The 27,913-nt window shown below is 35.9% G+C and overlaps 3 protein-coding genes and 1 long non-coding RNA gene across 12 annotated transcripts; 3 read left to right on the top strand and 1 right to left on the bottom strand.

The window, feature by feature from the left end:
- Window positions 1-1,621: 1,621 nt before the first annotated feature.
- LOC110786401 (UDP-glucose 4-epimerase GEPI48) lies at window positions 1,622-5,996 on the top strand. Its single transcript, XM_021990953.2, has 9 exons — window positions 1,622-2,080; window positions 3,840-3,889; window positions 4,001-4,136; window positions 4,387-4,488; window positions 4,576-4,803; window positions 4,970-5,048; window positions 5,177-5,259; window positions 5,441-5,532; window positions 5,616-5,996. Exons 1-9 carry the CDS (start codon window positions 1,898-1,900, stop codon window positions 5,707-5,709), a joined length of 1,047 nt encoding a protein of 348 aa, XP_021846645.1. The 5' UTR covers window positions 1,622-1,897; the 3' UTR covers window positions 5,710-5,996.
- A 2,421-nt stretch (window positions 5,997-8,417) lies between these two features.
- Window positions 8,418-14,806, bottom strand: LOC110786400 (uncharacterized). Of its 9 annotated transcripts, none has more exons than XR_008923040.1 (8): window positions 14,665-14,802; window positions 12,265-12,359; window positions 11,527-11,620; window positions 10,447-10,517; window positions 10,194-10,301; window positions 9,767-9,903; window positions 9,105-9,207; window positions 8,418-8,675 (listed from the first exon to the last, which is right to left on the bottom strand). It is a non-coding gene; the product is annotated as an uncharacterized lncRNA (long non-coding RNA). The 9 variants fall into 9 exon arrangements; XR_008923038.1 differs by having other exon boundaries at window positions 10,447-10,531; XR_008923039.1 differs by having other exon boundaries at window positions 10,447-10,544.
- Window positions 14,807-15,079: 273 nt separating this feature from the next.
- On the top strand, window positions 15,080-17,036 carry LOC110786399 (protein CHLORORESPIRATORY REDUCTION 6, chloroplastic). Its single transcript, XM_021990952.2, has 4 exons — window positions 15,080-15,347; window positions 15,447-15,572; window positions 16,321-16,529; window positions 16,654-17,036. The coding sequence occupies exons 1-4, from the start codon at window positions 15,080-15,082 to the stop codon at window positions 16,867-16,869; spliced, it is 819 nt and encodes a 272-aa protein (XP_021846644.1). The 3' UTR covers window positions 16,870-17,036.
- Window positions 17,037-19,835: 2,799 nt separating this feature from the next.
- LOC110786398 (GDSL esterase/lipase At4g10955) lies at window positions 19,836-24,633 on the top strand. Its single transcript, XM_021990951.2, has 3 exons — window positions 19,836-20,176; window positions 22,078-22,201; window positions 23,562-24,633. Exons 2-3 carry the CDS (start codon window positions 22,125-22,127, stop codon window positions 24,541-24,543), a joined length of 1,059 nt encoding a protein of 352 aa, XP_021846643.2. The 5' UTR covers window positions 19,836-20,176; window positions 22,078-22,124; the 3' UTR covers window positions 24,544-24,633.
- Window positions 24,634-27,913: the final 3,280 nt, after the last annotated feature.

Raw genomic sequence — 27,913 nt, forward strand, 5'->3', positions numbered from 1 at the left:
TGTGATTTTAGTAAATACCTTTTAAATCGATTCCCTTTTATATTGTAATATAAAATATTTTTTGTGTTTAATTTATTTTTATTTTTCTATTTCAGTAAAGGGTAAAATAGGTAATCACTATTTACGTTGTCTCAATCGTTTCCTTATATAATAGAGTTTTGTGTAGAACATACACACTATTTCTTTAAACAATTCAATGTAATTATGAGAAAGTGGATTTGAACTTAAACACTCCCTCTTGTCTTTTCTTTAATGCATTTTATAATTAATATAGTAGTAATTTAAATTTTGTAATAAATAAGAACATTAATTAATTAAATTGTGAAGTAACCGAGGGTATTATGGACTATTCTATAGGGGACACCAAAAAGTCAATTACTAAAATGATCTCAGGAGCTCCTTATAGAATAGAGATCGAACATTAAAATTTATAATACATCCAAATCATCATGTAGTTGGCTTCACCAAAAAAAATTGTAAATAGCCCAATAAGTAGTATTTTTTTTTAAAAAAAAATACATATATAGAAATATTCCCTCTGTGTCTTAATACTCGCACCGTTTTGACTGGACACGCTTGTCAATGCACAACTTTGACCACTAATATCTTTAACTACATGTTATAGAAATTTATAAAAATATTAATATTTTGAAAATATATATTAAAATGAAGCTAACAATATATTATATACTAAAATTTATTTTCATATACCATAAATAAAATAAATAGGGTCAAAGTGAATTATGTGAATAGTGCAAAAAGTCAAAACGGTGCAAGTATTAAGGGACATAGGGAGTAGAAGATTAAAAGGACGAGGACACGTCCCTCAAAACGTTCTAAAATAACTCTACAAGGTAGAGTTTGAGCAATATCGATCATTGTATGAAAAATCAATGACTCATATAGTCATATATTAACTTTCTAAAATCCCCCTTATTTTTTCTCATTAATATCTACCTACTGATTTCCCCTTTCCACTAATATGAGCCATTGATTATAGAGGATCCAGACTCTCCCAGGAGTTAAACGTAAATAGAATTTGTTCAATTTATATTTGTTACTCCGCGGTAAGACTCTACCAGTCAAAACTCAACTCGACTCAGGGCGTGTTCGGCGGTAGCTTTTGAGGTAGCGGGTAGCGTTTTGACCGAGTCAAGACGCTACTTGTAAAATTTGTAAGTGTTTGGCGAGGTAGCGATTTAGGTAGCGGTTAGCGGTAGAGGTAGCGGTTGAGTAGCTTTTATCAAACGTTAAAATTAGTAGCGTTTAAGGTAGCGGGTAGCGTTTGACAAATTTATAATAAAGTTTTAAATAATATTTCACCTTTTATTTTATTTTATAATATCAACCGCTACTTTTACCGAACACTCATATCAGTTACCCGCTACCTTTGACAGCTAACCGTTACCCGCTACTATTGACCGCTACCCGCTACTCCAACCGTTACCCGCTACTGAACCGCTACCCGCTACCCGCTACCGCTACTTTTGCCGAACAGGGCCTCAATATGGATAAAATAAGCTTAATTAGATGTAAAATAAAAATAAAAATAAAAATAAAAAAAAAATAAAAAAAAATAAAAAACCCTAATAAAACAGCAAGTATCTCTACACAACAAGAATTTCCAATTTCCGTTTTTACCAACCTTTAAACCATTGGGATTCCAAATCCCACCAGGCATCACCGCATCAACAATCACAATATAAGTCCAACACAAACACAATAGGCTGCGCCCTTGCGGGAATGTTCTCTTATATATACTCTTCCTTCTCCCTCTCTTACACCTCTCAACCACCTATTTTCTCTCTCTAGTTCCCCCCCTCTCTCTCTCTGCAATTCACTCAACTGCAACTCTTTCGATCTTTCTAATTTTCTAGAAATCCACTGTTATCAATCAATGGAGAAGAACATTCTTGTTACTGGTGGTGCCGGTTACATTGGAAGTCACACCGTTCTTCAGCTTTTGCTCGGCGGTTACAAAGTCGTCGTCATTGATAATCTTGATAACTCGTCGGAAATCGCTATTCACCGTGTTAAGGAACTCGCCGCCGACTTCTCCTCTAATCTCTCCTTCCACCAGGTTCTCAATCTTTCCAATTTTAATTTTATTTCTAATTCGAATTGCTTTCGGCGTGCGCGTAATAATCTTGAATTTTCATTAATTTTGATTTTATTTTCGGTTTATCGATGAGTCGGTGGATCGTATGAACTCTTGAATTTTATTTTATTTTAATCTAATTTAATTTTTTAAACCTCGTTTCATAGACGTGGAATTTTCAAGGCGATGTTTCGGGTTAATTTCGTTTTTTTTTTTTGTTTTTTTTTGGAGGTTGAATTTAATTTACCTTTTATTTTAATTTGGTGAAGTTTAGCATGTGATATCTTGTGAGTCGTGACTTGTGAGTATAATCATTGTATTCACGTTCTCAGTTTGTTGTATGCTTTTTTGGTTGTAACAAATTGGCTTTACGGAGTACTTTTTTTGGTAGGAGGAATAAAATTGTTCCATTGCATTTGGAGTTGTGAAAATGCTGTTAGTATATTATTGGAGAAAAGCTTCTTTTTGTAATGGTTTGTGATTATATTTTACGGCTAGAGTAATCAAATGCGAGTTGTATAATGTATTTTACTATTTTAGTCACGCTGACTTGTTTATTTTAATTTCTTTTATTTTAATTTTATTTAGTTTCTGTGCATTAGAAGATTCTTAGGTTGGCATTTAGCTTTACTTGGTTGTCACCTTAGAAATTTTAAAGGTCGTAGACTTGTATAGTTGTATAATTGTAGTCGTAGACCTTGTACTCGCAGTGCTCCTTCCTTTATTTGGTTGTCAGTTTGTTACCATGATTATTTTGTAACGCACAGTAACCCCTATGGCCGAGATTAAACTTTGACTAGTAATTTTTCTCATAATGGAGTAAAATTGAATAAAAACTACTCCATACAATTTAATGTTACAGTTTTTGAGAAATTAATGGTAAGTTTTAATCTTGTAAAAGCATGGGTGCACCGTTACCACGAGGAATCATGATACGGCGGTCGAGTGGGGAGACCTCTTTTTTAACTCTATGAAATTTACCATTTTGCATTCTAATTTTAGGAAAATAGATATTCTTGGAAGTGAAATACTAAAATGTATACGCACTAATGTGATTTTGCTTGTGTATTACAGAGTAGTTTTTATTTGTATGCACTTTGTATTTGTTATAGTCAATTAGCAATATGTATACAACAATGTTAATTGCTCTGATTTATGGGAAAATCAAGGATAGAACATAATTTCTCTGGTGTTAGACATGGAAACATCGACCCAACCGTCCAGGTTTTAGGACTAGCCCTCTAAAATCTGAGTATTTTCAGTCGAATTAAAGTGTGTAATGTCCATATCCATGTCAAAGTGGCATCACCCAGATTTTTGACGGGAAATAAAGAACGCGAGTGATGTAGGAAATTAGGTATAGATGGTGGACCTTTATCATAGAGCAGTAAGAGCACCCTTTTTATGTTCGAATGTTTCATCACCACTCCACGAGTCCATGTGATATACTTGTGCAATTTAATGTTCTTTAAGTTTTGGTTGTATAATGGATCACTGGTAAGTGGTAACTGAAGTAAAGGTGAACCTCCCAACAAAATACGTTGACTGCAGTAATTTAAATCTATAATGTTTTACTTTCTTGCATTGCACTTAGTCATGAAGCCTTTAATTTATTTATTTACTGCACTTCCTTATGCTCCCCGGTTAACTTTTCTTCAGAATGTTATTCTCCATAAGTAGTCCATAATCTTTTTTCCACACAACAGAATTACTTAATTTTGAGTTTTACTTCTTGCTTCAGGTGGACCTACGGGACAAATCAGCTCTTGAAAAGCTTTTTTCTTCAACAAAGTAAGGCCATTATTAGTTTTTCATACAAGTTTTTCTTGTGCTTGCTGCATTCCTGTTTTTTCTCCTGTTTAATTTTCGTCTGTTTAACCTTCTTTGCCCTGTTTGTATCAGATTTGACGCTGTCATTCACTTTGCTGGACTGAAAGCAGTTGGTGAAAGTGTGCAAAAACCATTGCTTTATTACAATAACAACATCATTGGTACAGTTAATTTACTGGAAGTCATGTCTGCCAATGGATGCAAGACGGTACAATTTTCCTCCTTTCCTGAATCTTTTATGCAATATTTCTTCTTCTAAATCTCATGTTCGCTTGGCTGAATCTGGACATAATTTATGGGCTTATGGGAAGTATGCCTTTTATGTACCAGGTTCAGCTCTGAGATTTTTTTCTTAACTCATCTCTTATGCCTGCTTGTGGCCAGCAGTATGGAACTAAACCATATAATGAATTCATGATAAATATTCTTGGTTAATTTTCTTTTTCTATACATTTCAGCTAGTCTTTTCATCTTCAGCAACTGTGTACGGTTGGCCTAAAGAAGTCCCGTGCACGGAGGAGTTTCCCTTGTCTGCAGCAAATCCATATGGACGAACTAAGGTGTGTTTAAGAGTACAGATACAATATCGAATTTCAGAAATTTGATCAGTTCTTCAAACTTATCTCTGGTTTGCTTGTTTGTTTCAGCTATTTATTGAAGAAATATGCCGTGATGTTCAGCGTTCTGATGCTGAATGGAAGATAATTCTTCTCAGATACTTCAATCCAGTGGGTGCTCACCCCAGTGGGCGTATTGGTGAGGATCCACGTGGAGTTCCAAACAACCTAATGCCTTACGCGCAGCAAGTTGTTGTTGGAAGAAGACCTCATTTAACGGTGTATGGAACTGATTATAATACTAAAGATGGTACTGGGGTAAGTTATATATCCAGAAATGGTTCTATTTAATTCATATGTTCTTGTGATGGGTGCAAGATTACTTTCTTTGTATAAAAGCTTCTGAAGTTGTATAAATTTCAGATTACTTCAGTATATACTGCCATATATATATGTTCTCTGACAAGAGATGTCTTCGATCCAGGTCCGGGACTACATTCACGTAGTTGATTTGGCTGATGGACACATAGCGGCACTAAGGAAGCTATTTGATGCTAATATAGGTTAGTACACGCTAAAACTCCAAAGTGAATCTCTATATCAGTGTGTTTATTTATCTTGCAATTTCATCTATCAAAAAACTTGTGTATATATCTAGTAAATGCTGACACACAAGGAAATATATTTGCAGCCTGTGAAGTCTACAACTTGGGATCTGGTAAGGGTACATCAGTCTTGGAGATGGTAGCAGCATTTGAGAAAGCATCCGGAAAGGTAAAGACCACTCTAGCCTTTTTTTCATTGTAACTTAGGGTTACCTGTATACGGAGAATATGTTTTTAATATAAGGTCATGTTTATTCGCGGGAAACATAGATAAAAATCACTTTAACTTGATTATAAACTGACATGTTTTTAATTGTAGACTAATAATATCAATTAACTAATCTTCTCAGACAATTCCTCTTGAAATGGCTGGGCGACGGGCTGGTGATGCAGAGATTGTGTATGCCTCAACAGAAAAGGCAGAGCGAGAACTAAATTGGAAGTAAGTCTCCAACTAATTCAGTTAAATTCATCAACTGTCAGTCTCACTTAACGGTATCTGACAATGACATTGTGGAATTGCAGGGCCAAATTCGGGATCAATGAGATGTGCCGTGATCAATGGAACTGGGCTAGCAAGAACCCTTATGGCTACGGTTCATCAGATAGCGAGAACTGATTGATACACACCAGCACAAAAAGAACAAATACACACACATATGTACAATCTAATCCCAATGGTACAGCCACTACCACACCACCATACCATTTCATCCACAAGCCTAACTCTATAGGAATATAGCATAAAAATAATGCCCAAGTTTTTATAAAAGCCTATTTGTTAAGCATATAGTATTATGTTAGTGTTAATGGGCTATTAAGTATAATTTCATGTAACTATCTAATTTATTATAGGTAATATTTTAAAAGGGAAAGAAAAAAGTATATTCTATTTTAGAAGATCAATTATTTTGCATGTGCTCTCTTTTGGGCTGATTACTACAAGCTGGAAAGTTCATTGTCCAAGTCACCAGGAAGCTGTAACTCATGGAAACTAAACTGGTACAAGTATTTCTCAACAACCCCCTTTCCCCTGTCCGACCGCCTTTTCGTTGTTAATTGTAGGATCAGTATGGTTTTTAGGTACCGAAGATAGTGATTTTTCTGGTATGTTTTAGGGTTGCTTTTTATTTTTGATTCATTTAATTATTTGATTAATATTTTTTTAGTGTTAGTAAATTATGATTCTTTATTGGTAGTAGAATGAATAATTTCAATTATTGGGTTTGTATTTTTCTGAATAAGACTTGGTTGTTCATGGCGAAGTTGTTGCCAATGACCTTTGTTCAATCTTGTAGTTTATTCCATGATACAGTACAACGTTATGATTTGATTCTTGTTTCTCTGGCATACAATGATGTGCTCTCTACTACTTTGTGTTAAGGATTTTTGATTGAAAAATGCCATGTATAATGCTCTAAACATGCGAAGAACGTGCGATATTAGTCAACAATTGGGTTGTAAAAGACCGAAAGACATTTTTGTTTTGTGGATTTGACAAACGTTTGAAAACAATCGTCCAATTTCTCTTATAGTCTTATGTGACAGACTGACAGTAGCCTCTGTCCTTTGATAAACTATAGAGTATCAACTCGGCCTAGTCGATGGGGTTGGTGCCGGTTAGACCCGATCAAGATGAGCTCGGCCCGCCGGCCTGGCACGAAATTTTGCGAGTTTGGGTAGAATTTTTCGGCCCGGTAGAATTTTTTGGGTGGGTTTGGGAAACATAAAACTACACTTTTTAGTTATAAATTTGACCCAACCTGAAGCCCGGTAATTTAGGCCTGAAATAGCGGGTTTGAGCACTTTTTTTGACCCGATTCTTGGCCCGGTCCGGCATAGCGGGTTGATTTTTAATGCCTCGGCCCGGCCCGCCATTTGATCAGGTCTAGTGCCGGTGAATAGAGACTTAACCGTTAACCTCGTTAGCAGGGTTGGTTGATGGGTTCTTTGGGGACTAGTGGGCCAGTAGCGGGAGTCATGGTGTGTCAAGGGTGGGCGACCGACCATCCAATTTTATAAAAATAGGTTTATACATTATATTTATATGTCGACACCCCGATTCAGTACTCCTGACTAAATAACTGTTTTACAAATATGTCGACACCTCAATTTAAAAATTCTGGCTCCGCCAATGTTAGGAACACGTACCTTTGTCTACCATTTAAATAGCGAGCACTAACACCCCTTCTCTCGATCCAAACCCCACTTTAACGACTTGCAACCAAACCTAAATTGGTTAGCGCGTATAAAGATCGAGGAAGGACTGATGAGATATGAATATATGATCATATGAAGCTTTGATCTTTGGAGTTGTGGAAATTGTGTAATACTTTAACAAATAGAAAGAATGAGGGACTATGAAAATATATTAATTTTAGCTTTCGAGTGGTTAGGAAGTCAGAATTGAGTTATCCAATTTCAAACATCATGGTCAGGTTATTTTGGTCCGTTTTACTAGGTCTAATATCATGTATAATTGCTTCTCTTAATCTCAAATTAAACCCCAACTCAATTCAACTTTCTGGTACAACTACATTAAATAGGGAATAGTTTTCACACACAAACACCCCCCCCCCCCAAAAAAAACCAATTGAATAGGGTATAGTAATTTGAAATGTATACTAATTTCAATATTTGGTTATTCAAAGTCTATTAAACTTCACCTAATTTGGATTTGAGCCAGGTTAAGCCTAATTCGGAGAAAGCTCTACTAACAAATGTTATTGCATACCCAAATCTTAAATGTGACCCTGATAAAGACAAAACTAATCTTTAAATGGACCCTGATAAAGACAATCGTCCAATGTGACCCTGATAAAGACAAAACTAATCTTAAACAAATGTTATTGCATCCCCCTATTGGGTTTTCCCTTGCTATGGTTCGCCCCTTGAACAATTGATAGCTTTACCCATAAAAAATCTTCTTGTTGCATTGGTGTCTCATCCCCTTAACTGCACTTTAGATTATTTTGTTTAGGTTAATTGGGGGTTTTGATTTGCTTATGTAAATGCTTTTGAGCTTCTCTGAGCTTATTTAGTTGGTTGCTTTCTGATTTGTCAATTATTTTGGCTTACATTGGGTATCAAGAAGCTCATTACAAATTAGATAAACTATTTCGATTTACTCAGAATAAAAGTGTCGCTCTTTCCACATAAGATAATTATGGAACTGTTGCAGACTTGCAGCATATATGCAGACTGATGACACAAACAGAAACTTGGTGATAATTTCTTTTGTACTTTCTGTTGGTGAAGATCCAATATTGAAAACCATCATTATATTTACAACATTAGTTAGATAAGGTTTAAACTGCAGTTTCGATGTCGAACAAAACCAATGATACAATAAAAATACTTCTGAAATAATTTTGAATATTTATTAATACAACATTATTTGATTACACAAATGACAAGATGCCAACTCTAGGAAGAGCATCTCTAAGATGTCCAAGATTGCTCAGTCATGAAAAGCTCACGCTCTGAAACGACTATTCCTCAAACATGAAACCACGAGATAATAAGCTGATGTCCAAGATTGCTCAGTCATTTTTGAGGAGCGCAAATCCAGGAAATGTTACTTCCCTGCAATGTCAAATAAGAGTAACACTTTCTACGTAAATTATTTCTCTACAGCTCGTCACTAAGACTTTCTACGTAAATCATTTCTCTACAATTATACACAAAGATCTATTAGCATTGAAAATACAGTTACTCCTTAGTTACAGCTACATCAGACAGATTACTACAATTCTTCCTTTTCTAACAAAAAACTACTAAATAGGCTACTATTCTTAGTGAAAGTTAATGAGAATTATGAATGGTGAGAGTCTCAAAGATGTATAATTAGAGATACAATGAATCGATTTTAAACTGTAACCTGACACAATGTACCATATCAGCTCCGTAATAAGTTGTGTGCGTTATTTCCCAACCACTTGATTCAATGTTAGAATTCTCCTTCTACGAATCTACGCTGACAATGGAATATGGATTATAAATTATAATTCTTACCTCTCCTCTATATCCTCTCGAGGATTATATTTTGAGGATCTATTTCTTTCTCAAGTGTTTTGCAACCTTTCAGACGTGTAGCTGCCACAACTGTGATCACAGCCTGCAAAAGGGGCCAAGGAAGTTCAGACGGAGTTTCTTAAATCTAAACACTATATAACCAAAAGAGATTCTTAAATCCTAATTCAAATAACTTCTACCATTTGTCACTTTTGGAGAAACCCATAGGATATATGATTGAGAACAATGATAAGTAGCTACTGATAATGACATAAGTGATTTATGATTAATATCCTTTTTCATAAATCATTTTGTCCACAACATTTTGCAGCTTGCTTTCCAAAGCTGCAGTAGAGAAACTCCAAGCTAATTTGATTACAATTTATAACAAGACATCATTTCAGTGCCCAATATGTAAGAAGGGTACTCAACCGAAAGTACGTATGCAAGGAGTGTTCAAAGAAAAGGTTTTTTGTCCACATTAGTGACAATTAGTGACAATTAGTTTTGTTGAAAGGCTAATGGAATCCATAATGGCATTTCAACTCATAAAGTGAAACACAAACATTACAAGTATTTTATTGTTTGAGACAAACTCGGGTTTTGCAACAAAGAGTGTCATGGCATCATAATCTGAAGCAAATGAAATAGTTAGTGCATACCTGCCCAGAAGGGGGGAACACCACACAACAAGATATACAATAACTCCAACACTCCAAACATCGATCTCTGGACCATAGTGACGTTTTAGAACTTCATGAGCCATGCAGTCTGCCTACTATCTCAGAAAATTTCTCACCTGCCAATGAAACCCTTTTTAAGTACAACCTTGGCAGTAATTAGAGATCAATAACACAATGCCTTTAGTGTAATAGTCTAATGTACAAGGAACAAAATGAAAACAAGAAAATAATACTAGCTCAGTGGTAATACCCTTCTTAAAAGTTACCGACAATCCGAATTATGTCCCTATGCATTACTCCATGGGTATGCCACATCTGCCAGAACCCCCCCCCCCCCCCCCCCCCCCCCCAAAAGAATATCATATAAAGAAATGATAGAAGAGATGACATGGTCAAGAATACGCACATTAGTATCTCTTCTGCCTGAACTGCAGTGAAAGAATCACAACCAAGTTCATGAACTGCAATAACCAGTTTATAACTCCGCAAATTCAACAGAGGTATTCCATCAACTCTGCAAATATGTGTACAAAGAAGAAGTTTATAACGATGTCAACATGTCAGTCAAATAAGAGGATATTACCAATTGATCGACTTTCTTAAAGGAAACAACATATGTTAATAAAGATGACAGAGTACAAGTAGAAGGTTAGAGCTACCTTCTTCCGGATATGAACCCTATGCCCATACAGAACCGTAGATAATACTCCAAGTACAGCGCCGGAATACTCTGCAAGAAGTTATCTGAATTGAACAACTGCGGAAATTGATTAACTTCTCTCATATTGACATCATATGCAAAACAAGGATGCAAGCAGCACGTTTACAGTCAATATTGCAGAAGAAATACATGAGAAAATGATGTTTATAAAGAATGCTATGAAGTATAAACTGAAACTTCATCATGGGAGGGGATTTTATACAAATTTCAATCATTAGGAAATACAAAGCTGACAATAGGAGAACATTACCCAATAGGGCCACATGCATTGACCCCTTTCATCCAAAGGATGCAATATAAAGTTGTTATGCTCTGTATAACCAATTTCCTTGGCATTGCTACTGAAGCATTGTGGCATATACCTATTTCACACCCTAAAAACTCAACTTTAGCTATGAACACACAACAACTACAATGAACGTTCTTAAAAAAAATCTAGTGCTCATTCTCCCTATTGCCTGAATTCAAGAGACCACAAACTCAAAAGGGGGATAAATAAATGGTAGGATAGAACAAGTGAACAACATAGAAGTAAACATGATAACTCGTCTACCAGCCAATATAAAACATGAATCACCAAATACTCTTGCTTATTGTGGCTTCAAACTCAAGACTAAGGAGACAAGAATTGAAGACATCTTTGCATTGAAATCCCAAAGGAAGGGATGCATCAAGATACCCATTAATATTATGCTTATTAAGTAAGAAAAGACATTGCCTCAAAATCTAAGTGTTAGCACAAACTAATACGAAGTATGTTCATACTTCTTTTAGGTATATTGTAATAGCTACGTACCCTATTAGCTATTCAAAAGTTCATTACTATAATCCCAAATAACCAGAATTTTACAAGAATTATGTTGGTTCACAAGCATCAAAATTGTAGCTATTCAAGCTCATACTATCTAACAACCAACTTTTTCTATTTCTAGAGACCTACAAAAACTCACGTCTTCGCCAAAACTACAAACCAAGAGACCAAAGGATTTGTAGCCTTAAAGAGAGAAGGATCCATTACCCATTCACATTCTTCAAAACTCGGTCATTGCCAGAGAGGCTCTCTCTTTAAGCAAACCATGGCACCCAGCCTTAATCAGAGTCGGGGTTAGACCCTGTTCATGTAAAACAAACATTTCAGTACTCAAAATTAATTAACACTCAACATAATTTAGAATGTGAAACACTTTTTGAAATTCAAATAATACGTGTTAAAAAGGCAAATCACATATTTTATCCATGAATACTCAAAATTGAGTATCAAGTAGCAAAAAGTAACACTAACCACAAATATCACCCATGATGTAACTATTACAATCAGCATGTAACATATAATCCTCATCTCAGACTGATAAAGCAAAGAGTGGTTGAAAATTTCAGAAATTTATACAAATAACACTTGAATGAAAGTATTCGGGATTATAAAAGAATACCCGAAAAAATCTAGATGGGAAATGAACCCATGAAGCCCTGTTACAACTGAAAATAATGACAAACTGAAATATTCATACTCTAGGTTAAAGACAACATGTAAACTCAAGATCCAATCAAACAAATAAACCCAACAAAACACACAAGTGGTGGTGATCATGATACACCTACAGAACAGACATTTATCAAGACAAAGGCAGATATCGAATATCGATAAAGGTGTAACCCCTAAACTAATATGACAGATGGATTAATCATGTAGGTAAGGCCAACATGCATGCCAAAACAAATAGGGTTTTTCCGACTATACAACAACGTGCCTGCATACCATGTATGTGAAGCAATGGTCAACCCTGTCAACACTGAACAATTTGGAGGAAGATAGATCCCACCCAGAAACACATATTGAATGTGATGAAGAACCTATGAGAGAAAAGAGAACAAGGATAAATGTAAAATTGGAAGGGTGAAGAAAGAGGGGGAAAGGAAGGGGTACGTAAAAGGCAAAACTTCTTGTTAAACACTATAAGGAACTTGTCAAAAAATAAACAGTTGCATTCTTGCATGTGGTATTTCTCTATAGAAAGAATTTTTATATGACAAAAGGACTTTTAGAAGAAGGAAATAATCCAATGAACACATCAAAACACATATCTTATCCTCTACTTTTTCATCAACAACAACCTACACCGAATCAATAACCCACTCATCAAGCCTCCTATTAACCGACAAGAATAACAAGAACCACATTATTAGCATCCTTCATTAAATGTAGCCAGCGTGATGTTTGTGATAAAATTACCACTGATTGAAAGAAGTCAGATTAATGCACATTATAGATATGATTGTTCAACAATACGCACCCATCCCCTACACCCCTCTCCATCCACACACACACACACACACCCACACACACAATCTCAATCTATCATACTTCCCACTGCACGTCACCCCTTTAAAAAACATCCTCATTCGAAACAATGGCCGAACACCATTTTATTTTCAATCAATTTAGAATCATGTAAAAAGTTTGCTATCCTTGTGTGATTGACGTATAAACATCACAAAGTAAACATAAAAAAACAAAAAAAATTCAAACAACCATAACAAACCGATCAAAATCAACACAAAAACAATAAAATTTAGCATCATTAATATCATACAAAATCACAAAGTCAACCAATTTCAATTATTAATCTTACAAAAAATCTGAAAATTAACAAGTATTAACTCAAATCTAAAGATGAACAAAAAAAAAACCCAAAAAAATTGAGAAATAATACTATGTATTAACTTATAGACTTGGTGGTCCTAGTCATGAGCCACATTTCTTCCAGCTCCCTCTCAAGCAATGGATTGTATACAACATTAGCCCCGAGGATGCCACAGACAAGCCTGTTTGGTCAACCTACTTTGGCATAGCAATCTGGTGGATATGGAGATGGCGAAACAACCTAATCTTTGGCAGACGAGAAGAAATGCCAGTTGATGTTGGAGCATTCATTCAAGTAAGATATGATGAAACTAGAAGAGTAATCGAAGATAACACAGGAGCAAGCAACTCAAATGGATTATTGAAGAAAGAAATTAATGTGCACTGGTTGTTCCCTAGTGCTGGATGGTACGCTCTAAACACAGATGGGGCTGCTAAAGGGTGCCCTGGGCCAGCAGGAGGGGGAGCCATCCTCCATGACCACACAGGACTATTTGTGTCTGCTTTAACAGCAAATTTTGGTCATTATTCAGCATTCTCAGCTGAGATGAAGGCTTTAGTTCGTGGACTTGAACTTGCTCGCAATCTACGAATTCCTAAGCTTCTGATACAGATGGACAACATGGCTTGTGTCCAGATTCTTAAAAGCAATGAGTTGGTACCTAATGAATGCACTCACCTGATAAATTTCTGTCGTGATATGATCAAAGAAGCTCACTGGAAGGTGGAAATTGTTCACGTATATCGTGAAGGCAACCGGGCTGCGGACTGGTTAGCAACCTAAGGTGCAATGCAAGACGCACAACTTCGTGTATTAGGGACTATTCCTGCAGCTCTAGCCAGAATAATAGAGGGAAATATGCTAGGAGTGGCACTGCCACGAACTATTTCTTCCTGATTAGAGTTGTTTTTTCTTTCTTTTTCTTCCTGTAGTTTTTTTTCTTCTGTTCTGTTTCTTCTCTTTTCTTTAGATTATCCTTATTTGAATCAAAAATGTATTAACTCATAACTCCTAGAATTTATTATTAATTTATATATTAGTTTGAATAGCCAACCTTGAGTTGAGTTAGAGTTAGAGGTGAGTTAAATTACCATAAATCTAACCTTAGGTCCCAATTATTGACCAAAAAAATGAGATAATTGGTGATTTTTTTGTAAAACTTAGACCCCAATAATGGGCTTAACTCCTGAAGATTAGTAATTACTCCAGTTTTAAAACCCCCCAAAAAAAGACAATAATTCAGGGACATTTGAACCAAGAAAAAAATCGGAAATTTGAATGAAGCAGTTGAACTTAGAACACAAAAACCCAGAAATTCAAGTCCAACCAAGACCAAATCTAAAATCGAGAATTCATATGAAAAAAAAAAAAAAACATCCAGATCAAAGAATAGCATAGAAAAAAAACCCCAAAAAAAACATCAAACCACAGAAATAGCATCCAGTTCTACGAATCAAAGCATAGTAAAAAAAAATTAAAAAAACACCATATTAGGCAATCTATAGTCGACTTACCGAAATGGAAGGGAAAGAAGAGACCCTCCATGGAAAAGGAGTGAAGACACCATCTAGCTGATAAAAAATTCGCGAATATCTGACCGTTTTCTGAAGAACTGAAACCCTAATTTTGCAGAAACCTTCAGGAATTCATCCCCTAAACCCTAGAAATAGATAGCCCGACTCACATTCAGTAGCAATTGAGGGGAGGGATGCTTCGTTGATGCTTCATCGCCATTGTCATGGTTGAGAATGCGATTTTCAGAGAAAATGAGGAGAGAGAAAAGAGCAAAAAATGCAAACTTGTGAATATGTGATGTGATGTCCCACATGAAATTGAAATTTGAAGGGAAAAAAACAAAAAGAGAATGGGATGACATAATAGAAGATAAAGTAAAAGCAATCGACCAAGCATTTTGTAGGCGCCAAAATCATGGTTGCCTTCACAACAACACCCGCAATTCCAGTTCCAGTTCCAGTTCATCCATCTTCCATTTCTCAACGAAATACTCCTTTAAACTCTAATTCTTGCTGGAAATCAGTATGGTTTCCTCCTTCTTCTTGTTCTTGTTCTTGTCTCTCCATTTTATTAGCCAACAATACGAGAAGAAGCACACTTCACCAATTTATTATACCCAAAGTATCTTTCAACCCACAAGGCAACTATGACCTCTCCCTCCTCAGTGATGATGATCTTCAAGGTGAAATTCAATTATACTATCAAACGTGATTATTGGTTTTTAAATTTTAATTGCGCGAGTTTATTATTAATTGATTCTTTTGTAATTTGGTTTAATTAGCTAAAGCTCCAGAGCCAATGCCCCCAAAACAAGGAAGATATGAGGTCATCATAGATACTGATGCCATTCGACGTCTAGACTTATCTCCCTTCCAATCTGCCACTGCCATTTCCTCATCTTCCTCTGGTAATTTTATTTATTTGTTTTTTAGTAGTACATTTTATATGCGTTTTTTTACTAATTTATTCTTATCGTTGTACTCTCTCTGTATTTGTTTAAGAGATACACTGGTCTTTTCAGGTCATGTTTATTTAAGAGATACACTTGCCATTTTTAGTAACTTATCAACCCCATCATCTAATTAAATAATCTATCTACACCTCATCCCCACCCCCACTCCCTAAAATGACATGGTCCCCACTTGTTTTTCTTATTAAAATATCTACTCCACCCATTTGGTTTATTACTTTATTTCATTCAATTCTTTTTCTTAATACGCGTGCCCGACCAAATATATCCCTTAAATAAATACGGAGGGAGTATTATATTGTTACCAAATATGAAACATGTTAAATTAAATTTTATGACAAAAATCATGCATCATAAGTTCATATTAAATGGTATTACATATTTTTGCTAATCTTAGTTTTAACTAGCTACTAATCCATAATTCAAATCTTATATCGTATTACGTATACACACAATATGCTCAATGTCATACAAAGTACTCCCCCGAGTCCTGTTTTTGAATAAATGCATCTATTAGAATGACACTGTACATACACTTGTTGTCAATTTTCAACTTTAACTATTAATATCTTTAACTATTAATTTTCAACTTCAACTTCAACTTCAACTTATGGGTAAAAGGTTACAAAAAGTTAGTATCATGAAAATGTGACTAATTAAAAAACATGTTATATGATAATTATAGTTAATCCGGAGGAGTATCTGGAACGTACAATAGGGTTCACGATAAAGTACAAAAGGGAGGATCCATATGATCAAAGAGAAGTATCAGAATTCCCAGAAATAAGACTTTGGTATGTGAGACTTGATGCCACTTATCCTTGGCTTCCCCTTTTGTTGGATTGGCGTGCTGGTGAACTTGCTCGTTATACTGCCATGCTTGTTCCACACCAGGTAACTTATATAATTTTATCGAGGATACCAATTAAGGACATACTCATAGATAATGTATTATATAGTAGTACTTGTTATCGATTTGGTGATCAATGTTTATTTTGTGTGTGTATGTACTATGTAGATGAGTATGAGAATGGGAGTGGTGTTCAACCCAGAGGCGTTGGAATTGTTCATCATGAATAAGGTGTTCACAATATACCCTTGGTTAAAGCAACAAGGTTTTCCCACTTCAAAGGCTAGATTGAAGACTAATGACATGGCTAGAATGCTTGGTTTTGGAATTGGGGACGAGTTGTTTGACTTGATCGATCAACATCCCGTTTCTTCGCCTACTTAAAATGTGTTGAGGGTAGTGGTTATTCATGAGCCACATTACACATAGTAATGCTCCTTGTTAGGACAATCTATACTATTATTAAAACTCCAAAGCAAACATTGTCATCTCGCCACATGTCGCTTCCTATATAATGATCACATGACGCATAGTCATCTTTGACATGGCAACTCGGTCATAGAACGTACTTTCTTAATCATGAGAAAAAATGGTAGTTATAGGTTCTGAACCTATAACCTCTTATTTGACTCAAAACTGATTATATAATAATCTAATTGATCAATTCTTCTACTATTCGGGGCATCGCCCGGGGCACTAACTAGTTTTTATCATAAAATGAATGAATGAACAAGCTGGGTTGAATGGCTATTTCTTTGTGTGCATTGCTTGCAAATCAGAACTTAGAATGTTCTAAAAATGCTTTCACCCTTCTTTATTCATAACTATATATTCCTATATACATCAACTACTGTACACCAATACCAATGATGTCTTGGCCTAATGGTTAAGATTGAGGGCCTGTGTACAACAGGTCTCAGGTTCGAATCCCTCCGCCCCCATTTGTAATTTATATTGCCCTAATGGCTCATTCGCACCAAAAAAAAAAACAAAAAAACTACTGTACACCAACTGATTAATCTTAAGCGAGTAACTGAGATCGTTCGTTTGCTTTTGAGTTTGGAAATGCACTTGAAAATGAATGTAGGAACTTTGGGTCATATATTCGTGTATCTCATAAATTTGGCCAGCCCCATATTTTTATTATACTACTCCGTATGAGAGTAGACCAAGAAAGTCACGACTTTGAAAATGGGTTGTAATCCAAGTCTTAGTGTTATGACTTATGATTGTTATCCACTTATCCATATTCTTATATCATTCTCAACTAGGTTTAACTTGACCCCATACTCCGTAGACATGAAAAATGATTTATCTATAACTTCCTTAACCCTTTTAAAAACAAGGACTCCCATTTAGAAATAATGGAATTACTTTCAATTTCATCAAATACTTATTTGAAAAATCCAATTTTCTCTTAAGAAATAGAGTTTTTTTTTTTGGCAATTAAATAGTAAATTTATTACCAAAGGGAGAAAGAATTCACCTAACAAAAGCTAGCCAACAGGACACAAAAGCAAACAAGCACTAAAGAAAAGCTAAGCAACATGATGACTAACTCAAAGCTTTCAAGTGCCTGAGTTTACAACCAACAAAGCAGCAAAGCAAAAACCACGGGAAATGATAAATCCAAGGAAGAATTTCACTTCTTCCAAGGAAATCAACTTAAAAAAAATGTGGATTTCCTTGGAAGAAGTATAATTTTCCTTGGATTTATCACTTCCCAAAAACCACCTATAGTGTCTTCGTGAAAATATAAGGCGTATAAATGTTTAGCATCTAAATTAATAAAAATAAATACGATACACAATAAATTTAATTTAAATGGTTATTTAATTTGGGTTATTGTCGAAAATTTGGACGATCTCAGCTTTTTTGGTTCGAATTGCGTGAAAAATTCGAAGAAGGTTAAAGTTTCTCGCGCTGAAACTTAGCCTGCCAGAAACCAGGAACTTCTGGTCTTCGGAAGAAGGTCGATCTTTTAATTTTTTTTTTCTTTGTTTTTATGATTGTGTTTGGCTAAATTTTGATCAAATCCATTGCGTTTTTGTTAGTGCATTGTTCGATCTTATTGGACTTGATATTTAATCAAGTTTAGATCCGTATTACATTACATGTGAATTATGCTATGATTTTTGCATTTCGATGTTCTAATTTGTCTCATTTTTTCGCAGTTGTGATGAACATGATTATGAATGTACCTATACCGTGCATTCTAATGTTTATATTTTGGTTTGGATTTTGTTTTGTGGTTTTGATGGTGTTTATGAAATGATGATTAGTTTTGTGTCCTTTTAACTATTCCCTTCCTTGTGATTATCTTGAATCAATCCTCATTCTCGAAACTACATTACTTGAAGGCAACGACCTTTAAGGGGAGCTATGTGATTATCTTGAACTATCAATTAAGCCTAACATCGATTATTAATTTTTGTTTTGGTTTCGATTAGGTTATTGTAGATCAAACCGAGGTTGTGCTTGTTGCCAGTGACTGCAATCGCGAAGTAACCTGCATTGGTGGTTGCGATGTTTCTTCAGTGCGGACTGATGGTCATGCAGTGGCTTCGCTATCCCCTGCTGGTGGTTGTGACTCCATGGAACATCAGTTGCACCTTGTAAGGGTTGCCTCATCTTGTGTTGTGATTGATGAGGTGAGGTGCCTGAGTTTTGGAGGAGAGAGGGGGGGGGGGGGGGATAGAGGTTAGGGTTTTGTGTTGCAGGGAGAAGGATGGGAGGAGAGAAGGATGAAGTCCCGCTTTGCAGAAAATGGAAGGAGAGACAAATTTTTTGTATTTGTACCGCGCGTGGTTGTCTCACCTGGTCTTAAAACTAGTGGATGACCAAAAAGAATTAGTCATCAAATAAAATAAATTTTGTCTGTTACAATTTACTCATGACCAACTCTCATGCCCAACCATCACCACTAACCCCCAATGGAAGACCAATTAAATTTAGTCATCTTTTTCTTTTTTCTACTTTTATCCTACCCATACCAAAATAAAGAAATAAAAAATAAACAATCTTATTTCCATGTGTCTTCTCTACACTCTATGACCAAGCATTAGTTTAGGTAGGCATGACCAGGTCATGTTTTTCTCTCTTCCTATTTCTTATCTCTCTTATTTCTTTATTGATTTTAATGCTCTCTCCCTCATGACCAAGCCATGACCAATAGCTGATACACTCTAAGGTCTTAGGCTAGTTTCATTATTCTTTTTATTCTCTATTTAATTGACTCGGAGTCTTTATACTTCATCCAGAAAAATATTTCAGATAGTGTGCTTAATTTTAATTTTAATTTTATTTTTAAAAAAACAACCCCAAATGGAAAATTGATTCTTTACTGAAGTCACACTTGAAAAGCCAAAAAGGTTTATTCTATCCAAGATCCAAACTCAGAATTCCACCTTGGCATGAAAAAGGTAGGCAACAAAATCACCCTGAAAGGTCTCAGTCTCACCAACAAAATTAACGACGCAATTTAATTAAGTGACGTTAAACACACACAAAAATCACTTTCAAATTTCAATCATCGGATCTATTCTGGGCATTTCCTCTTCCATAACCACCCCCGAAAGAGCTTAAACCCCCCATCCTATTTTATCGAAAACGACATTCAAACATCAAATCCCCTTAATTCTATATTGTCGGTGTCGGTGTCGGTGTCGGTGTTAAATCTTCAATTTCAAAGGTAAATTACTTCCCTTTTTACTATAATAATGTTTTGTTTTCTGGTATTAATGTCGCTTCATGAATCCCATTTCAAATTTATTGTTGTTTTTTCTAATTGCAATTGAACATTAATGTTTTTTTGATGCAAACGTTTAGAATTTTAGTGAAATAATCTGGGTTTGAAGGGGCATTGACTTGGGTTTTGCAAATTTCCCCTTAACTGCTAATATTGTGGTAATTTTGTTAGTTGCAAATATGCTTGTTTGGGATTTCTTCTTGTTAATTTGATTCTTGTACATTTTTATGAATTATTAAGAAAACCCTTGTTTAGGGAGTATGCCTGAATATTTAGGGACATGTTGATGTGAAATGCATGTATGATCACTGAAAGCAAAACAATGTCGGTGTGTAAAGAAAGGAATTTATTTCTCTATGAGTCTCTGAACTTAGCTGTTTTGGACTATGGAGCTTTAACCCGAGGTTTCGGTGTTATTGCATTGTTGTGAAGGCAGATAGAACTCATAGAAGTAAGAAAACCGCAGTGTGATTGTAGTTTTAGAAAGTTGAATGAACCATGTGAAAATCATGTGTAAAGAAAGGATTTTATTTCTCTACAAATCTCTGAAATTAGCTGTTTTGGACTATGGAGCTTAAACCTGATGTTTTGGTGTTATTGTATTGCTGTGAAGGCATATAGGATTCATAGAAGTAACAAAACCGTTCATAGAAGTAAGAAAACCCTAGTGTGATTGTAGTTGTAGAAAATTGAATGAACCATGTGAAAATCATGTGTAATTAAAGGAATTTATTTCTCTGCGGATCTCTGAACTTAGCTGTTTTGGACTATGGAGCTTAAACTTGAGGTTTCGGTGTTATTGTATTGTTGTGGAGGCAGATAGGACTTATAATAACAAAACCTACTGTGATTGTAGTTATTGAAAATTGAATGAACCATGGGAAAAGCATGTGACATTGATTTGTTTCCATTCATCGGTTTGTTTCCATTCATGGGAAAAGGATTAACTATGTGATTTGATTACATCTAATGGTGTCTGGCTGTTTGCTATCTCTTTTCTGTATAGTGTAGCTCTGGTTAATTTTGCCATAAATTGAAAAGCTTGATAGACGATAGGCTTTTGGCATGGACGTAGTTTGTTGAGATGGTGATATATTTTTCACTTGTTTCTTTTGGAATGTGAATCTGGATATTAATTGCTACATCTATGCTCCTCTCTTGGGTCTAACTATATACTCATTTGATTTTCATGTTTGTGGTGGTTGATTAGATGGTACCAAGATTCCAAGAAGGACTATTTGTAATGTATGGGGGGAAACAATCTATTTTGCACCCGTTTTCAGAATACCTGTCAATTCTCATATAGATTCATAGTATAGCTCACACTCAAATATGTTAAAAGCCTAATAGAAACCAAATACTCATTCGATATTTGTTTATGTGTGTTGTTATTTTGTTAAGTAGTATTAGCTGCACAATTCCACAATCATTTTGATTAACAGTTGACTTGAATGAAATGTCAAACCAACTGTTCATCTCCAACAGCCAATCAAAAATGTGAAAGTTGCTTTGGACCATTGCTTAGGTCACATGGGAATATTAGGCAGTTGTCCATAATCTGCTGATTAACTGATTTGAATTCTCAATTTCGTTTTTGAGTTTTTTTTCTTGCTTTCTATAAGTCTCTTCAAATCAACTCAGCTTACTGACAAGCATGAGAAATTCTTTAGCATATCGTCGTTATCATGACAAAAGAAAAACAGAAATCTCAGAGTCAACATCTTGATGTTTAAATTGTGCACATGATGCAGCTTCCTGAATTTAGCTATTTTATTTTACTCAAAGTCTCTTGGTGACTTGTAGTGGATATATTTGATGCTGCTTCTAACTCATGTTTTCTGCAGTGTAATACATCAGAGGTTATCAGAAAGAAGTAGATCATAAACTTGTAATGGCTATTATAGCGCCTGTATATGACAAAGATAGTTTTAACTCTATTGGACCGTTGCACCTTACAGTTGTTGACTGGTAAGACCTTATCTTCATGACAATATTGGTTGGATAGTCATTTACTCACTTTGCATTTGATAGAACTGTTTTTCTTTATATGAGTAGAGTGGGAAGGTGGAGTCTGAATTAATTGCTTAATTACTTGAGTAATTTATGCTATTGCTTCATGAATGTTATACATGCTTTCTAATTCTGCGGTACCAAGCGGCAGGTTACAAATAATGCGTGTCTTCTTCAATTGCTGCAAATAATTATACTATATTTCTTTCTATTTTGTGGAGCCAATCAGCAAAAAGATGTACACTGTACTATTCTTTGGCCTTGAATTATAATAGACTTGATCTTAGTGGCTCATTGGACTATATATGTGCTTCTAGTTTATTGAGAAGTTGGAGACGGTTGTTGTGTTTGTGATGAAGGGTGTTAAGTTTCTCCTAAACTTTTTGACATATTTCTGACAAAATAAGTTGAGATAATTTCACTTTGGTTTAAGTAAGATAAGTATAGATAAAATAAGTTTTGATAGGTGATAAGTCAAGATAATTTCAGATTAGTTCAAAAAAGTTGTTTAGACCAAATAAATTCTAACAAGCTAGACATACTCACAAGTTCAGAAAAAATATGTTCAAATAAGGTTAGATAAGTCAAGGTAAGTTGAAAAAAACACACCCTTTATAGAAACAACCTCTCTATTATCGCTAAGGTAATGCTGTGTACGTTCGATCCTCTCTTCCCTTGCTTTGGGAGGAACACTTTGGAAGCATTTAATATTTATTGAGTTTATGTTGCAAAAGTTATGCGTTTATCTAGAAGCATATGTTTCGCAGTTCTTGTCTGCATCATTCTTTGTACTTGTGTAATGCAGCAGGTTTAGTTTTCATCTTTTGTGGGTTGTTTGGATTTTGTCTGCCTCCCTTTTTTTTTTTGCTGAGATTATGCATGCAGTTTAGAACTGTATGTTTTCCTACATTTGCAGCTTTGTCCAGCCTCTTGTTTTTCTATAACTATTGTTTTCCCTTGGTAACTTATAATAAGACATTTCAAAAAGACACTGAAATCCTCCTTGGAAAACAGGTGGACATTTAATTACTCCATAATTGATAGCATAAGTGACATACTTTTCCACTGAGAAGATGTGCCGTTAGCAAAGAATTATTCTTCTCTTGAAGTGAAATGTAAACTTTATGTCTTAAGATGTTTGAAGTCGTATATGTTTGTGTATGGTGTTCAGCTATTTACCATGGCTTCATCTATGTATTACTTTTCTTTACTTAGTTGGCCATGTGGTCTACCAACTGTAATAGACCATACTAAATTAAGGTTCCTTCTTGGTTGTATGATGAATTGGAGGATTGATATTGTTCTTGACTCTATTCAGGGATAATGAGCATCACCGGAGGTCCGTTGCTGCATCCCTTGTTGCCGGGGTCTACAACCTTGAACGCGATCGCCAAGAAAACCGCGATGGTAATCGTGCTCTTGCACCCCCTTTTTGGGAGTTCTTTAATTTTCGCCTCCTCAGACAACTTGTTGATGATGTCGATCAATCAACCTTCGGTGCCATTTATGAATATGAACTGAAAACATCCCCATCGGATCAGTCAAAGAAAGTAATCCCTCATTACGTGATTGCTTTAAGAGGCACCTTAACCAACCGAGACAGTGTTACACGTGACATCGAGCTGGATCTCCATATCCTTCAGCAAGGGCTCCACAAAACAACTCGCTCGAGAATCGCGATCCAAACGGTAAGAGCCGTGGTTGCTTCTTCCCAAAACCGGAACGTTTGGTTGGCGGGCCATTCCCTAGGGGCGGCCATGGCCATTCTTGCGGGAAAGGAGATGGCCGTGGCGGGAACTTTACTCGAAACTTTCCTTTTCAACCCACCATTCGTTTCGGCCCCAATAGAACAAATCAAGAATGAAGGAGTCAAACACGGGATTCGAGTTGCTGGGAGCGTGATAACTGCGGGACTTGCCTTTGCCATGGCTATAAAACAGCCCCAGCAGAAGAATCGTTCGGTGGAGACTTTTTCTTCGTTAGCAACGTGGATCCCGAACCTATACGTACACCCCGGTGATCATTTATGTTCGGAATATATCGGGTATTTTCAGCACCGTGAAAAGATGGAAAATCTCGGGGTAGGGCAAATTGAAAAACTGGCAACTCAGCATTCACTCGGGGGTCTATTGATGACAGCATTCGGGAAAGAAGCAGAGGCAACTCATCTCCTTCCCTCAGCCTGCTTAACAATCAACTTAGCGGCTGCCCCGGATCTGAAGAAAGCTCATGCTCTGCAGCAATGGTGGCAACCTGAGTCACAGGTTAATTTTAAGACCCGTGCCTATCTGTATAGTTAGTACCACTTGGTTTTTCCTTGAATTGTATTTGAATCTGCATTTGTTCGATATTGACTTGGGAGTGTAATGGAGTTGTTGTGGTTTATGTCATCGCGAGGGAAAGAACAGTTGGTTCAAAATTTATACGGATTTTTCATGAAATGCCCCCGAGGTTTGCCTTAATGCACCAAATACCCCTAAACTTTCCAGAATGCACCAAATACCCCCGAGGTTTTAAAAAATAACACAAAATACCCTTAATGAGCATTTTCCGTCCATTCCGTTAAGTCTCCGTTAGCGTGAATTTACTTTTTTGCCCTTTCTCAACCATTTTCTCTACTAATCCTAATATTAACACTTAATTATATCAATTAAAACTAAAAAAATTTAATTAACTATTATTTTTTAAAAAAATCAAAACTTTGGGCTTTCTTTCACTTATACTACTCTCTTCTTTCACGCCATCAATCATCAATTCATCATCATTATCATCTTCTTTTTCTTCTCTTCCGCCACCATTAATTGCTTCGTTGTAGGCTAAGATGATGATTTGGAAGCCAACATTGCTCCCCCCTTTCTGCCTGGAACGAAGCCCACCTCTCGATCTCCTTCCTTGGTGCACCACCGGGACACAATCCACCCATAGCCACCGGGATTGTTGGGCGGTGGTGGCTATGGGTGGACTGCATACGTACGACGAAAAACATGGCTGAGAGGAGAGAGGGTAGTGGCGGTGGAGCTTGGCTGGGAGCCTGGGAGGAGAGAGAAAAGAGCACCCAGCTACCACCGTCCATGTTCCTTCTTCCCTCTGCCATGGAAATCGCCGCCCAGCTACCAAAACAACGCCATTGCCCTTCCTTGTCTCTCCTCTTTCTCCCAAAACCCAGAAAAAATTCACCCAGATTAAGACCCAAAAATCCAAAAAACACACAAAATTATCAACAATCACACAAAATCGATAAAGCAAGCACGAATTTTGTCAAAGAAACAAACAGATCGTATACATTTCCGTCAATTAGCGACGAAAACTTCCAAATTCGAGAAATTAACGCTTAATATCTGGGAAGTCGGCAGGTGTTTGAACAACAAAATAGAAAGGTACACCTCCATTAATGGGTCCAATTTTCCATATGAACTTATGTAGGTTTTGGGTGTTGGATTAATTATATACTTCTCCACTAATCATTCATTTTTGGAGGGGAGTAGAAGTTGAGTTTCTTGGCGAATTGCGGGTGTTGGAATTGTGAAGGTGGCGAATAGAAGGGAAGAAGAAGGGTTAATTGATTTTATTTTTTTGGGGATAATTGATTTATTTTGGGGTTAATTGATTTTTTTTTGGGGGGGTTAATTGCTTTAATTAATGGTTAAAATTTAATGTTAACGGAGACATAACGGAATGGACGGGAAATGCTCATTAAGGGTATTTTGTGTTATTTTTTCAAACCTCGGGGGTATTTGGTGCATTCTGGAAAGTTTAGGGGTATTTGGTGCATTAAGTCAAACCTCAGGGGCATTTCATGAAAAATCCGAAATTTATATGCTGGAGTTGTTATGATGTGTAAGTTTATGGTTGTAAACTCGTAATTCATCATCTAGAGGATGCTTGGGAAATTTCCGAGTCCAAAACAAGATTTCAGACCTATGGCCGTGATCTGATTATCCGAATATTTGTTAACATCTCACTGATTTTGTGTACTGCAACTTTTAACTTGCACTGTTACTTTTTATGATACATATCCCATCATTTCTGTAAGAAATATTTAGCTATATTTACTACGTATATTATTAAGAGTGTTGTGAACTTGCAGGTACTACTGTTAGTGTTGTAGAATCAACTGAGAATTGGTTGACATTGTTTACACTTTCGTTCTTACAAATCAATTTTGCAACAGTACAAGCAATAAACTGAAGGAAAGAAACACGAATTTATCAAGCATCCGAAGCTGCAAGCCTGTAAGTGCAGCAGTTGATAGAAACTGTTAGGTTCTAGTAGGCCTGATCAAACGGTGTGACGGGTTCTGTCCATTATTCGGACAATTTTGAGTGCCCAAAACCCGTTATTTTGGGCCAAAAATAGTGGGCTTTCAGGTCGTTCGGGTCAGGTCAAATTTATAACTAAAATTGTTGTTTACGTTACCTAAAGCCCATATTTTTTTTTTAAAGTTGAAATATTATGTCCAAAACCTGGTAATTTTCAGCTCTAGCCTCTGGGTTCTAGTAATCTAGCATTTCATAGACCTGCAGGTAGCGGCGACAATGAATTTAGGGGTGCTCATAATCTGGTCCAGACCGGAAAATAGACCGAAATCGGACCAGACCGGTTGATTCAAGTCCGGTCTTCAGTCCTTTAAATTTTGGTTTCTGGTCCGGTCTAAGACCGGAATTTCCCCATCCGGACCGATTGACCCAGGTGCTCCTCGTGGTAGATGTTGTTCCCTACTGATGCATTGAACCTAATGGCCTTGGTGGTTGGACGAGTGGCGTTGTTGGTGAACCTAGTGGCCTTGGTGGTTGGACGAGTGGCGTTGTTGGTGAACCTAGTGGCCTTGGTGGTTGGACGAGTGGCGTTGTTGGTGAACCTAGTGGCCTTGATGAAGGGCGAGCACGAAGGTTAGGATCGTCCATAATGGTTATTACAAATTTTTAGGAAAGACCGTCTAACTGTTAGACCACTTTGTTGTCACCTAATGAAACTGATTAGCTAAGCACTAAACCAATTAGTTAAGCAATGACATCAATTAGTTAAGATTTTATGAGTTTTAGTTAATAATAAGTTTGTTCAAAATTAATAACTATTCGACTCATAAACTTAACTATTTGTCTTTATACCTTAACTATTTTGTTATTCAATTAGTTATGATTTCATTACTTTTAGTTATGTTTTACACTAGTTTAGGTCCCGTTCGATATCACTATCAGTTTCCAGTTTTTGATTTTTTGGTTTTATAAGTCATATGATTTAGATTGAATTATTAACTAAAAAATAGGCATACCTATTGTAATCATGTTAATTATGAAAACTGGCAACAAAAAACTAGAAACTACTTTTTGTGGTTTTCATATTTTGATTTTTAATTTTGTAAAAAACAAAAAACTGAAAACAAAAAACGATATAGAACGAGCCCTTAGTTATTACCAAAAAAAATGGTCTAAACATAAAACGGTATTACACAAAAGTTTTTGATTTGTTATTGACTTAATTTGATCAGTGGATAATTGTTGGAGGGAAAGGTGATTGAAAGGAGGTTAATTAATAATGGGTTTTAAAGGCAAATGGGAGGAGACTTGAGAGTTTAATTATACAAAGTAAACCCTTTTGTAATTTTTTTATTACAATTATGTGTTTAATTTATTACGTTTGAAATATGAAATTATTTAAGGTTGTTACAAC

The sequence above is a fragment of the Spinacia oleracea genome, chromosome 6 (genome assembly GCF_020520425.1).
Source record: "Spinacia oleracea cultivar Varoflay chromosome 6, BTI_SOV_V1, whole genome shotgun sequence".
In the NCBI taxonomy this organism is placed as follows: Eukaryota; Viridiplantae; Streptophyta; class Magnoliopsida; order Caryophyllales; family Amaranthaceae; genus Spinacia; species Spinacia oleracea.